General features: G+C 56.4%; 4 protein-coding genes across 4 annotated transcripts; 1 reads left to right on the forward strand and 3 right to left on the reverse strand.

The window, feature by feature from the left end:
• Positions 1 to 3230: 3230 nt before the first annotated feature.
• Positions 3231 to 3470, reverse strand: CH63R_08843 (uncharacterized protein; the record flags this gene model as incomplete). The annotated part of the gene is made up of 1 exon (XM_018303817.1): positions 3231 to 3470. One exon carries the CDS (start codon positions 3468 to 3470, stop codon positions 3231 to 3233), a length of 240 nt encoding a protein of 79 aa, XP_018155840.1.
• A 589-nt stretch (positions 3471 to 4059) lies between these two features.
• CH63R_08844 (uncharacterized protein) lies at positions 4060 to 4465 on the reverse strand (the record flags this gene model as incomplete). The annotated part of the gene is made up of 2 exons (XM_018303818.1): positions 4060 to 4385; positions 4447 to 4465. The coding sequence occupies 2 exons, from the start codon at positions 4463 to 4465 to the stop codon at positions 4060 to 4062; spliced, it is 345 nt and encodes a 114-aa protein (XP_018155841.1).
• A 716-nt stretch (positions 4466 to 5181) lies between these two features.
• On the forward strand, positions 5182 to 7668 carry CH63R_08845 (uncharacterized protein; the record flags this gene model as incomplete). The annotated part of the gene is made up of 1 exon (XM_018303819.1): positions 5182 to 7668. The coding sequence occupies one exon, from the start codon at positions 5182 to 5184 to the stop codon at positions 7666 to 7668; it is 2487 nt and encodes an 828-aa protein (XP_018155842.1).
• A 573-nt stretch (positions 7669 to 8241) lies between these two features.
• CH63R_08846 (uncharacterized protein) lies at positions 8242 to 10599 on the reverse strand (the record flags this gene model as incomplete). Its single annotated transcript, XM_018303820.1, has 1 exon — positions 8242 to 10599. One exon carries the CDS (start codon positions 10597 to 10599, stop codon positions 8242 to 8244), a length of 2358 nt encoding a protein of 785 aa, XP_018155843.1.
• Between the last annotated feature and the right edge of the window lie 3757 nt (positions 10600 to 14356).

A 14356-nucleotide genomic window follows, 5' to 3' on the forward strand; every position in this document is an offset into this window, starting at 1 on the left:
ACGTCCTTTGGATCCAGTACAGTACTTTGCACTTTATACGGAAATGCCACGGCCGGACCATTCGCCTCTAGAGGTATCGTCAACTTCCACTTCTCCGTAACTGGCCCCTGGTGGCCTCCTCTTTGCGCTTCCACTTGGGTGGTTTTGTTCTGTCAACCCTGGTCTCCAGCATTGATAAGTGCGTATAGCAAAGTCACGCGTAGGGGAAGGGCAAGAGAACAAGGAAAGAGTGTGACGATGATACTTCGAACTGCGCCCACAGACGAGCCCCGGCTAAGGACCAGTCAGACACCGCTGGAGGCAGCCAGTACAGCAAATGTCCTGCAGCTAAACGCATCTACCTAATCGTACACTAAAACCACAACCAACCCAGCAATGAATGATATTGAATGAGGTAGCGAGGCCTGTGAGACTGAGACTGAGAGTGAGAGACCATGGGAAAGGAAGTCGGTACATGTACAGAGTACGTGCACACCGTCTGTACACAGTGCCAAAGACTTACAGCACACGTCCACTGTTAGTCCAGATGACCCAACCAAGGTACCTCTCACCCACAGGTGTCCACCGTGCCACAACGCGGGGTACGTACCGATACCTGTGAAGCCCACACGTCCTGGCGGCGGCGGTCCGCTGTTGCTATCCTTGGAAATGATCGTGTGCACACCCGCCGCCCGCCGTAGCCCTCGCCAGAGCCTTAGCCTTCGCCTTGTCGCTATCATTGTTCGGTCAGGACCCAGCCAGTGAGTTGCCTTTACGAGCTTTCGTAGCAGAAATCGTTGGTGGTGGCTGTGGCACCCGCCTTCGGGGGTAGATCAGAAGCCTGTATGCCAGACCGAAGTGGTGCAAACCTCCAGGAGCAAGAGATCTTCCATAGAACCGGCCGTCTCCCCTTGGAAAGTAAGGGTCCAAGAACTTTGATGCCCAAAAACGGCCGCTCACGAGTAATTAGTTCGTGAAGACTTCACGATGCTATTGTTTCGTTTCGTCTGATCAATCGGGCCTTCCATAACCAAGATAGTCCCTTTGAATTTCAGCAAAGTTCTCTTCCCTCGCGCGCGCGCGCGCACACACACACACTCACACACACACATACACACACCTCTGCCATCCAAGACTCCGGGGTCGGACAGACGGACCTGGCAACAGCAGCAAATGGCTGGCGGCTTAGAATACCCCGAGGGGGAGAGACATACTGTCGCTTGCGACTTGGTTCCACGCCGACGATCGCAGGGCCATATTGCGACAACCTGCATATTCCTGGCGCTCGTTTCCTTGGGGGGAGGACAACCACGCTCTTCCGCTCCCATTCGGGGTATCGTCAAGTACCTTGACCTCGCAGTGTCCAACAAGTCTTGTCAGCTTGTCAACGCTTTTCCCCCGCCAGAGGACCCTACCACAGTACATTGCTCCACGACAGGACCCCCAGGAAGTCGATACGTCGTGGAACAGGCCTGTGAGAGTCTCACTTCACTTTCTCGCGTCAGCCCCCTTAGTCGAGAGTAGATGCCCTTCCATCGCACAATTCTTCCCTGTCCCGCCCACGTGTGACTTGTTGCGACGACAGCGACGATACACACTCGCGCCAATTCTCTTTCCAGTATCTGTATCCTTCTCAAATCTCTAACCCTTGCCATGGCCATGTCTGGACGCGGCGCAGGAAAGATAATCATTCATCCTCTAGGAGTTGCTTCCTTCGTCCCGTCCCCGGAACCATTCGTACTCCCGCCTGGTTCGTGCAGGAAATCGTCTCATAAAAATTTTGCCGCCGCCGTCCGGCAGTGACATATCGGCCATCATCCTCAACATTGTCACATTGTCTGGCAAGTTTGTGCGTCTCCGTCTGCGCGTCTGTAACCCCCTTGGTGGGGGTGATCCTGGCGACCCTGATTCCCTCGCGAGGTATCTGTACCTCTGTGTCAAAGAAGCGGCTTGGTGACTCCCAATTTGGCATCAAACCCAGACAGAGGCGTCACCTACCTATTATCTATCTATCCCACTCCAAGGTTTATCGTCCAAGTCGACCCATACTGCGGCGGCGAGGGGCAAAAGGTGGGGTGCGGTCTTGCTCCGGTCCCAGACGCGCTCCAGGAGGTGTGAGTGAGATCTGTGGTAAGTGCGATCTGATGGCCTCTCGTCGGTATCCTGTGAGAGACGTCGAGTTTACAAAACCTCTCGAGTCATTTGGGGGGATTCACGGAGAACCCCCATTTCGCGTCTTGTCTCCGATGGCGGGATGGCAATCTTCCCCAAACCTTCGGAATCACTAGCCAGCTTGTCCTTCCGGCCAATATTCGACCGTCTGTTCGTCAGCGAACCCCCAAGCTTTTGCTCCACGAAATGACCTTGTCGAAGCTATCTCCGGAAAGAGAGCCAATCCACATGGCCTGCCGTGACCCGTTCTGCAAGCATTGAGTGAATATCTGGCTGATATGCAGCCCAAACGTCTACGAGACTGCAGTATGCACGCGGCTGGAGCCCGCCCAGGAGAAAGGCTGTTGGATTCACGGTTGCTTTGCTTTGCTCGTCTCTTACTCTTTCTGTATTAACTACTTCTTACTCGTGGACATACACCCCGACGGAACAGTTTGCTGGACGGGATGCTGCCCAGTTGGCCGCTGTCGTCGCGTGTTCAGTCGGTCTCCAGTCGGTCATATCAAACACATAATATTTTGGCTCCGATACGGCGGCGTATCAAAGACGGGCACTCCTCCCCGCACTTCTGCCCGCGACAGGGTCTCACTGCGCTGCCGTCGGATGGACGATTACCCCCCCAACATTGCCGTCCTCAACATCTCATGCGCTGTCGTACAGTGTACGTGGTCGACGCGGGATGCATGAGTTCTGGGATAGCCGCTTGCCGTTGCCGCCCCGAGATAGAGTGAAAGAGAGAGCCGTCAGGTAAAACTTTGATGATTCCATTATGGAACTTGTTTCTCCAGATGTGACATGCAGGAGACCTCCATCTCGAGTGTCTCCAAACCATCCAGTGTGGGGCGCTAGTGGACGGCTGGTGCATTTTGCATTGCTAGCTTATCGTCGGGCTATGATTGGTTGGGGTCCATGTGCAAAATAATTGAATTCTCTCAAGAGCCGTGTCGTTTCCGTCGTCTCCTTAAAGACTGGCATTAATCGCTCAAGAGGACCTGGTCACCCGTGACGCCCTCGACTGCTAAGCACATTTCCCTCTCTTGTCATTCGCAACTCTGGTTGACTTGCAACGATGCGTAGCTTCACGAGGTGTCGTTGGCCTCGGTGAAGCGTGTGGCAGCTGACAAGCTTACTCGGTGGAGAGCCGCGGCAGCGGCAGGCAGTGACATGGGGTCGCTGCGAACATGAGGTGCAGTCAAAGACTCAGAGGGACCCCGTCCACCTTTCTCACGGCGGAAAGCTGCTGTTTGGGATGATGGATCCAACCCAAGGGCTAGTGCCGCAAAGTTGGATTCTGGAAAAATGTGGATGTGAGCAGCCATGTTGGGTTTGGGCGCCGGCCCGGCGGGGATGGGGGGGAGGAGGAGGGTGGGAATCTGTGGATGGATGGACTGGCTATGTTTTCCCCCCCGTTGGATTGACCGTGACCTAGGACTTTTTGCTCTGCAGAATCGGCTTTGTCCAAGGCGTTGCCGAGACCGGGCAAGGAACTGCGGCAACGGCCGATAGACGAAGAACACGGCACAACCACTACCACCGCCCTTGGCTTCTGCCGACGGCTGCCCCGACGACACGCGATGTCCGTATTCCCACAATCGGCAATCCCTCGACCAGACCCATCTCGACCGAGTGTCTTTGCGCGCAACCTGCACTCTTTGTCCGACTTGTTGACTTTCATCATCCCTTTTTTTTCCCGCACCCCTTCGAACGCATGCGAATAGTCGTCATTTCCCACCGTCCGAACTCTGTCCAACGACGAGAATTCGCCGGTCTCGTCGCTGAGTGGTCAGCGTTGACACACAGTTATTCTCTCATTGGTCGGCTGCCACCCGCCACGATCGGGACTTGGCTGAACATTGCCGGGGCACCTGGGCGAGGCATGCCAGGGCCCCGATCGAGTCTCTCACGAGATCAGAATGACGTCTTGGGACGGTCAATTGGGGCTCCATGACCCAGAAGAGCGGCGATACCATCATCGGGGTTGAGGGGGTGATGTCTTTGAGGTCTGCAAGAGGCAACTCGGGAGCCAAAGCCGGGAAGACAAGACCGCTTCCGTGACGTCGGCCGCGACAAGTGTCGGTCGGCAGCGGCCTCGACTCGATGCCTGTGGAGACCCGAATCAGGGTTCGGATCCCAAGTTCTTGTGGTTTGGTCCTTGGAGACTGGAACCAGTCGGGGCTCTTTCAGGAGGAGCTTGCGTCTCGGCGCGGCAAGCGCCACATGGAGAGGCCGAAGGCCTGACCAGTGCCAGTACCAGTACCGGTACCAGTGTGAGAAAGCGGCGCGACACGAGCCCACAGCAGGGCGCAGTCGACATCGTGAGCCTGTGGTTGAGTCAGACTCGTGTTCGGCCGACGGCGGTCAGTGGTTATTTTCGGAGCGTCGTTCCGGAATAGATCAAGCGGTGGGCGGGTGGGAGATAAGACGGGAAGACGGTGCGCTCTGGAACCTGCAGGGCATGACTTTTGATGTGTCACAGAAGCAGAGATGTCCCTGTGCCTGGATGCGCAAGGCAAGGCGAGCCGCTGCATCCAACGAGACGCGACGCCCAAAGTCCAGCAGAAAGGAGGACAGCGTTCTGGGTGGGGGGGGATGAGGAGTGAATCAGTGGGTTTGCAGCCAGTGCACAGATGGCGGTAACACATCCATTTCGCACCGTGGGAGAATAGGGGTTTGGGTGTATGGCTGAATGGCGAATTGAGGCGGCAAGTGCAGCCCTCAGTCCATCCCCTTCTTTCCTTCCTTTTCTTCCTTCCTTCACGACAGGAACGGAGACGCCGATCTAGGTGTCACATGATTTGGAATCGGTCGAGAAGCCGCAATGTTACTCATGAACTCACATTGGGAAACCACGCTCGTGTTGCCGTTCTCGGTGTGCAGTGCAGTGCAGTGCAGAGGCCTTAGCGCGCGCGGCGGAACTCGCAGGCTGCATTAACAGACCTCTCCGCAGGGTTGAGTCTCGATCAATCAACTGCCCACGTATGGCCAGCCACTTTGGTGCTTGCTAGCATCACGAACCCCTCTGTATGAGCCATGAACTGGACCGAAGGAGCTTTGGCTCGTCATTTACGGGGCAAAGGCTTCAAGCCGGAGATCGCCAAGCAGAAGCAGTACTTTGCAAAGACTCGACCAGGACCTAGGGATGCCTCGAAGCCCACTGCCTCCATTCCCTTTCTCTCCAGGCCATCCAGCTTGCCCAAGGCGCTTCCCGAGAAACAGTCTCCAAGAGCTTTGATACAAAGCTCGCCGTATTTTCAGCGCCGGCAGAGCCAGCATGTCGAAGCCCAGGAGCGTCGTTCTGGACATTCGCTCCATCAGCGCCTGCGCGATGATGGGTTGTCCACGGCGAACCGCGACTTTCCAAAGTCTCACATGTCGAATGGCAAAAGAAGACATACCACGGGCAGAGAGGAAACTTTGGACACCAAGAGACGCCGTTTGCTACAGAAGGGCGACTGGGTCGGCATCAACGTACAAAAACCAATGCCTCTCCAGTTCTCGGCCCGTGGTAACTCGGCTGGGGGTCAGATCTGGGGCTATCGCAACAAACACAGAGCTGGGCAACCTGCCCCTTTCTTCGAGAAGTTGAAGCACAGCAGAAAAAATGCACTGAGAGGGCATGGTACTAGTCACAGCAGCACCCAGGGCGGAGACAGAGTTGTTAGGATCAGGATCGGCAGCGAGGGTGTTCGATTCGGCGCCGGATGCCAAGCCTCTACCAGGAGTTCGCACCAAAATTCTCCCCGAACCGTTACCCAGTCAAACGGCTTGCAGCAGTCAATCTATTTCATGGAATCCTCGTCTCCGCATCACCACGCCTTTTCGAGTTCTATCGAGGATAGGGAACGGACAAGTCAGACGAAGAAATCTACGTGGCAGATTCGCCGTGGGAGAGATGGCACAACCTACGACGATATTGCAAGCCGTGCCTCACCATCTATGTTACATGGTCAGCAGGGCAGACTTGAGAATGACCAACGAGCTGGCCAACCACTAGTTGTCGAATCTTCTCCGGTTGTCGTTCATCACCCGGTTCCCCAACGACTCAGTCAGCTGGTCTTGTCAACCAGGCGAGGAACGCCAAAATCAGACGCATTTGGAAGCACCGTCGCCGAAGTCAGCTACAATCCGTTGCCCGCCGTGGCCCCCTCAGAATTGAGTGAGAATGAACGATGGCACGACATGTTGGCTTCTTCCGGGCACCGAGAAGAAACTCCCAAAGACCTAGGCCACAGCAGAGCAGTCGCAACTGAAAATATCAGTCCCGGAGCCAGCAATTTCCCTGGTCCCAGCAGCCCATCAGCTCACCAGCCAAGTTCTGGGTACTCTACGATTCGAGCGTCTTTGAATGTCCAAACAAGAACGCCCAGCGGTTCTGAGATGACGCATGCAGGCACATGGCCGAACAACCACGAGCCTTATGAGGAACTTGGTAACGGCGGAAGTCTGCCAAGACACACACCTGTGGCGTTGCTGTTCTCCTCGCCACTTTCACTGGTCAACACGTCTCCGTCATTGGACAACTCAGCCGTGAATGACCTTGAACGCGGTATTAGCACCAGTCAGGGAAAGACACACACGACTGAGGAAGCTGTCTTACGGAACTTGTGCGACAATGCAATGCAACGCCCTTCGTTACTGACACACTCAGACAACAGAGAAGAACACGGTTTCGGCCAGCAAGTTCGAGAGGCACATCCTAGGGATGATGTGAAAGAGGCCGATGCCCTCGGCTTCGTGTTCAAAACTTCGGAAATAAAAACAGACCGAAATACATCAGATCCAGAACCAGCAGCGGCATGTGTGGATGCAGACTGGATGAACTTCATATTTGGCGAACGCGATGAGGAAGCCCAAGATGCGTTGTTTCGAGAGGCGAGACGGGAGGCAGCTCGGGATCTACGTCCATCAAGCAGCTCCTCTAGCAGCCATTGCCCAAATCTTTGGCCGCCTAGTCTTGATCACGACACTGAAACCGTGGCTACCTGCGGAACGTTCGATCGCGAAAACGACAAAGACATTATTCGACCTTCATCGAGGCGCTCCTTTGTATTTGATCTCGATCCTCCAGATGAGAATATCTATGAGGACCTCACAAGCTCTCTTCCAGAGACACGGAGTGCCGATATCACCCATACAGATATTGAAGAGTCGGCCATAGATAATATCCATGACTTAATGGTTCCAGGGACGAGGGGTTCAAATTATACCATTGCTGATATAGATTCAGCCCCAGCGATGGACTCCATGTCAACAGTGGCACAACCTCCCGAGTCGGAAGTGGGCGAGACGCCCGGTCAATATTTTCGCTTCGCGAGACCAAAGACGTTCGTCGGCCGGCTAGCTAGTTCTTCAGTGCATGACGCAGGCCCGATCTTACCACTGAGTATCCACCCCGAATCCAAGAAAAGGGGCAGACCGAAGAGAAGATCGAGAAAGAAGGCGAAGGACGGACGAGCTAATATCCGAGGGTTGCCAGACCATGACGGTGACCCAATTGAGGGGGGCTCAGATGAGTAAGGATTGGAAGTCTGCCAGGCTTTGGGAAAATATGTGTTCGAATCGAGGTGTGGGTGGACATCGGCACGGGGGCTGTTCTAACGTCTTTTGACATTGGCGGGATATCGACCGTTATTGGAACCTGGCCCTATCTATTCGAGAACGGACATAACATATACAATGCGAAAGAGAAGTCCCCAAAAAGCAGTGCTCCAAAAACCCGTTTTCCCCTTTTCCCAAATCAGTCCAACAAGTTTCGTTTGCGATGCGCCATCCAGGCCAAGACCCAGCACAGCTATAAGTCTGCCCTGGAGGTGATCAATCTCATCTGTATCGTGTGAAGGGAAGGACCTTTTGCCCCTCTTGCCCCAAAAAGAAGAGAAAACACAAGTCGTATTCTTTTTTTTTTTGTCGTATTTTTTCCTGGTGTCAATCTTTTTTTGTGTGTGTATTTGTTCGATTGATATCCCATGTCTTTTGCAACGAGACAACAAAGTTCAGCGAGGCAGACTACTCGGAGCCCGAATTCCTTCAGGGCTTTCTTTTCATCTGCTTCTGTATCCTTGTCGCTGTCTCCATGCACTCGTTTCACCCTCACCAGAGGCCAAAGGCGTGGCCGTGGCGGCGGGGGTGACGGACGGCGTCACGCTTAACCTCGTCGGCGGCAGCGGGCTTCTCGGCGCGCTTGGCCGCGGCAGCGGCCGTCGGGACGACCGAGACGGTCTGGGTCAGGACGGAAGTGACAGGCGCAGTGGGGCACGCGGAGACTGTCTCAGTGACGGTGACGGCGGAGGGGCAGCTTCCGCTTCCCTCCTGGCCGACGCCGCCGCCATTGCCCCCGCCGCCTCCGTTGCCGCTGTTGTTGCCACCGTTGTCACTGCCACCATTACCTCCGTTCCCGCCGTCGCCACCGTTACCCCCGTTGCCTCCGCCGGTGACGGCGCTGGGGAGGGCCGAGGCGACGGTCGTGGCAGAGGCGGTGCTCTGGGCGTCGGAGACGGTCACCACGCCGGTGAGGGAGCCGACAGTGACGGTGATGACGCGGGGAGGAGGAGCGGAGGTGGGTACGGGGGGCTGGGCCGTGATGTAGACGGTGGTCACGCGAGGAGGAGTGGTTCCCTCGGCCGGGATTGTGGAGGTCAATGCCGAGGTGGAGAGCTCAGTCTGGACGGGAGCGGTGCCAGAGGGACCGGCTGTGGGCTGGATGGTGATGGTGACGAGAGAGTAGACGGGAGTGCCGGAGGGAGGGGCCAGGGTCATGGTAATGACGGAGGTCTTGGGCTCGTTGGGGTTAGGGGGTTGCTGGGCGGGGCGGGAGACAACCTCCGAGGCGGCGGGACCGCTGGCGGGAACGGTGGCGGTAACGTAGACTGTGCTGACGATGGCCGAGCCGCCCTCACTCTGGGCCGGGAGGGTGGTCTCAATGGCGGAGGTCACGACGGAGCCTTGCTCAGAAGCGCCGGGCTCGTCGGTGGGGGCTGCGGGAGGAACAGAGACAAAAACGGTGCTGACAACGGGCTCACCTCCTTCGGACTGGGCAGGAAGAGTGGTTACAACAGCAGAACTGCTGGCGATGGCATCGACAGAGCTGACGGCCTCGGAAGCAATGGGAACGCCGCCCGAGACGGTGGCAGTGACGTAGATCGTGGAGACAACGGGAGGCAGGCCGCTCTCGGCAGGGAGGGTCGATACAACCGCAGAGGTGACGACGGAACCGGCCTGCTCAGACGCACCGGGCTCGTTGGTAGGAGCGGGGGGAGGGGCAGAGACGTAGATCGTGCTCACGATGGGCTCGCCTCCCTCGGACTGGGCAGGCAAGGTAGTAACAACGGCAGAGCTGCTGGCGACGGCATCGGCGGAGCTGACGACCTCGGAAGCAGCGGGGACGCCGCCCGAGACGGTGGCAGTGACATATACGGTGCTGACGATGGGTTGGCCGCCCTCGCTTTGAGGAGGAAGGGTCGAGACAACAGCAGAGGTAACGACGGACCCGCCCTGCCCAGAAGCGCCGCCCTCAACGGGCTGCGAAGGCTCAGAGCCAGGCTGGCGAGTGACAGTGATGACGGATACCACAGGTGTCGCGTCAGGCTGGTCTGGGTTGGCAGGAAGGGTGGTGGTCAGGACATCGGTCTCAGGGACGGCAGTCTGGGAAGGAGGAGCTCCAGGGGTGGCCGTGACAGTGATGAAGGAGACACCTCCGGTTCCGACAGTGGCGCCAGCGTCAGGGGGCAGGGTCGTGGTTGTGATGACAGAGCCGCCCTCCTCGGCGATGCCGGAAGGAACACCGCCAGCGTCGCCAGAGATGGGGCCGTTGGGCAGGAGAACAGTCTGGGTAACGGTCGTGGGTACAGAGACGGTGACGGTGGCAGTCTTTGCAGCGTTCTGGCAGGCGATGAGCTGGGTCTGGCACTGAGAAATCTGGAAGTTCTGTCCGGCGATGCTCTGGCACTGGGTGAACTGCATGCCACATGCGGCGTTGCAAGCGGATTGGAACTGGCCAAACTGCTGACCGCCGACGACGAAGCCACCCTGGTCACCCTGCTGGACAGCGGGGGGCGCACCGCCGAGAGCGGAGATGAAGGTGAAGAAGGTGACCTGGGAGATGATGATGACCTGGGGCTGCTGGATAACCGGGGCGGCAGAGGCGGTGACGGTGCGCTCAGTTGTGATGACCTCGGTGGTGGTGACGTTGTTCGACAGAGTGGAAGTGATGGTGGCGACCTCGGTCACGGTGGACAGCTGGGGTGCGGTGGCGGGGACCGAGGTGTTCAGGAAGATGCCCGTCGGGCCGCCCGAAATGGGGGCGACGGCACCGGTGCCCGTCGACAGAGGAGGCGGGATGTTGATGCTGGACAGGATGGGCGACGGGGCGACGTTGTCCTGGCGCCTGACCTGGCGCGCGAGACCAAGCTCGGCGAGGAGGCAGACGAGAACAGCTGGCTTGAGCAACATGGTGTGTAAAGGATCGTGAAGCAGCTGCTAGTCGTTCTGGCGACTTGTTTTGCTAAATGACGGGAATGGTGAAAGTCGTTTGGATCGTTGGATTTCAAGGAATGGACAGAAGCAGGAAGACCCTTCAAGGGAGTTTGGGCGACTAGCACCGAGAAGAGAATGACAGAATGCTCAGAAGGAGAGGCGAAAGGAAAGAAAGAAACCTTGGCAAAAGAATGCGCCAAAGAATGTCAGACTGAAGAAGCTGGTGAGGCAAGAACGAAAGACGGACCAGAGACGGGAAGCGAGGCCATCTTTTAAGCGTCTTTCCGTCCCCCCTCCTCCATCCGAGCCACAAACGAGTTGAGAAGGGCTGTCAGGCTGGCAGCCCGTCAGGACCTTTCGACTCGACGGGTCGGGTACCGCCTCCTGACCCAACTGGCTAGTCTCCCCAGGATACGGCTTCGCCATTGCTTTGGTATAGTCATCGTGAGACGTTCGGCCAAAGAGCGGGCTGGCGGCGGGGAAAGGGTAGGGGGATGAGCTTATCCGCCGTTTGGTGTTTACGATTCCAAGAGAGGGGCAGGCCCCCGAGGTGGAGAGTGAAGGAGGAGGGATGGCTTGCTTGAGAGGAAGGGGGGGGGGGGGGGGGGGGGGGGGCGAACCGAGTATTCTCCCGGAGGATCACCACCGAGCGAGGACGGCGTCTTCCCTAAGCATATTGCCGGAAGAGACGATATGGAGGCTGTGCTGATCCCATGCTGGGATGACAGGGGATATCTGAGTGACGGACCACGGCGATAACGGATGATGGAGGGTTAACCGTCAACGTCGGTAAACTCCAGAACGGAAGAGACTGCTCAACAGGGCGGGTTGGTCAAGGACATAATCTATAACACGTCTTAGCAGAGTGCACTTCTCTTTTGCAGAACCAGTGATAAGAGAGCGGAGCTCGACAAGCAAGTGTATGTGAAGATGGAGAAACGGGTGAACGAGTTTGTGGCTCGAGAGAATGCAGCGTTACACGTAGATCCAAATGTTTTGAGGGGGGGGACTCTGTTGTGATGTCGTAGCTTACAACCTACACTGTCGAACAGTCTCTTCCTGGTGTCCCCGCAATCTACAACCGTCCGCCCGTCCGTTTTTGGTCCTGCCGTCATTTTTTCTCTCTCCGAACCGTTTCTGAAAGACCCAGTTAAACGAGTCCATCTTGGATTTTGACTATCCAAACAGGGCAAGAACCCCCCTGCCAGGGCGGGAGGAAACAGTGGACAAAGTGGACGACGACAAGACAGCTTCAGGGAGTGACGCCGGTGTGTAGACTTTTCTGTGCAAGTCACCAGGGGGTTCAGAGACCGGGAGCTGCTTGGCGCCCGATATCCTGATCTCTGACCTGACCCAGACGACCCAATAGAATCACGCTTGAGAAAGAAAAAAGAGTTCTTTGTCAGTTCGTCCCAGGGAGTCAGGTCGGGTCAGGAGATGTCGAACGGAGGCTCAGGGGCAGGTCGGTGGAGGAGTTGAGGTTCAGTTTGAGTGCCCAGAAGAAGGGGGACGTTGACGGAGTTGGGCACGTTGCCAGGATTCCTGGGAAGGGAAGGTGCATGATTTACACGGGAGGTTCGAGAGGGGTCGAGGATCAATCGGACGTCGCCGCCAGGGACATCGGAGATTTACAGCCAATCGGGAGAGCCCATTGCTCATCAATCGCTTATATAATGTTGCGGCTAAGACCCACTTGGGTCGTTTGAGGTCAAAGATGCAAGTGACTCCCCCCCCCCCCTGGACCATCCATATTCATCCCTCGCTCCCCTGGACCTGGTTGTTCCTGTTTCAGCTGATCTCTCAAAGGGGAAACCGAGCCTCGTCCCTATTCCCCTCATGTGGTTTCTCCCGCAGAACTTGCACGGTCCCAAGGCTTCTGGACTCTTGATAATCTCCACTATTCAATCAACTTCCATAGTGTTTCCCTCCTTCACACCCACCCACCCCCTTTTGTTCCGTACTCCTCGAGATTTTCAACCAAGCCCCCCTCAGATCACGTGGTTGGTTCCTCCTGAACCCTCTCAGTGTTTCTCACGCCCGTCACACTCGCTCCTACGTCTTCCATCTGATGTCATTCGCCTAGCACCCTGGACCTTACGCCCCTGTACCAGTTTCACAGATGCTAATTACAGGAGGATTCCGTCGTGCAAACTTGGGACGATTGTGGACTTTGGACCGTCCCTCCCCGTCCCAAGCTTTGAAGAGTCCCCCCCAATGACACAATAACAGCAGCCATCTCGAAAGCCGCGCATATATCGACAAGAGGGTTATAGAACAGAGTCACTTACGTTATGGCTCTCGGGCCTATTCTCTCGCGTCGAAATCGGGACATCCTTCGAGGATTCGCTACTGCAACCCTTAATGCACGCCGCCAGCCTGGTTCGTCCATCTCCTCGCCTCGTCGAAGCTCGTCGATCACTATGCTTGCCCGCCGCTCGTCGATCCGCGACATGTCAAACCCGCGATTAAGGTCTGGCTTGTGCGACCCATGCCGGAGATCGCAGCGCTCCTCACTTCCCCACTTCTTACTTTCTCTCACGCTCTCTCTTTCTTCCACTTCGGCTTGGCCAACCCTGGTTTAAACATTGGAAATTACACAGGGGCGCACAAGACTTTGGATGAGACCTCTCTTGTAGCATCATCCCGGAACGGGCAACCACTTCACTCGCCGTGTCGACGCTTCATCGGCCTCCGCGATGTGGATGTCGGGTCCGATTTCTTGACCGCCTCCCTCAACGGCGGATCCATGATGGATCTTCGTGCCTTTTCTAAATACAACCTCGACGGCCGCTCGTCTTTCTTGGCGAGCGGTCGTGACGGGGATTACTTCTTCTCCCCCGTGCTATTCAGAGAATCTCCAACAAGGGCCCCGTCAGTCACTAAGAGAGTGTTTGCACTTGTCAGATCCCGCGAAAAGAACCACTTCGGCGCCACCAGGTGCGCCTCTGCCTTCACACAGCGCGCCGTATGGATCACACTAGAATGAATGGCTTCATTGCTGCCACTTGGCTTGGATGAACCACATCAGAGACCTATGCTTCATCCGAACCTGATGGTCCCCGAAGAAACGTTGTCAGGACATCGATGAATTGGCCAAGCTCTGGTGCAGCGAAACTTCCCTCCAAGGTTCCTCTTTGCGGGCTGCACTGCTTGGAAACGGGCGATGCGTCTAGCTCGACCCTCATGCGACCGCCACCGTTAGAAATAGCAGCCTAATATGCGTCTAGACCGAGAAACTAGGATCTAACCATCAGCCCTGTTATGAAGAGTCGAGCTTTGGGCCAGGGATGTCGTTCCGCTTCCGTAGATCATCCGGGATATGGACGGCAGTGTCAGGGTTCGGCATTGACGCGATAGCTGGGGGAGCTGCTGCTGCGCCATACAGCGACCCAGCCCGGAATTGCCGCATCTCTGGTTTGGCTGAGGGGTTTTTTATTTTGGTTTCAAAGAGCACGTCAGGCTACCATCGCATCGCTGTGCTTCTGGAAGTTCTTATTTCACATCATCATAGACCGGGTTGACAAATCAGAGATGCCCAATCGTTATCAAGTGTCAAGTAGCTCTCAGAGTTCCCGGCGTCTCCGGCAGCCAATACTTGTTCTGAACCTGCATCGACTTGACCGCACTTACGTTTGGTTGATATTGACTGACGAACTCTTAAGCTTGGGTACTGTGTGACGGTACAGTACAGTTAAGTCATGCCAGACTCTCTTCGATATCATGGATTCCCAAT

This window comes from Colletotrichum higginsianum, chromosome 6 (genome assembly GCF_001672515.1).
Source record: "Colletotrichum higginsianum IMI 349063 chromosome 6, whole genome shotgun sequence".
NCBI lineage: Eukaryota > Fungi > Ascomycota > Sordariomycetes > Glomerellales > Glomerellaceae > Colletotrichum > Colletotrichum higginsianum.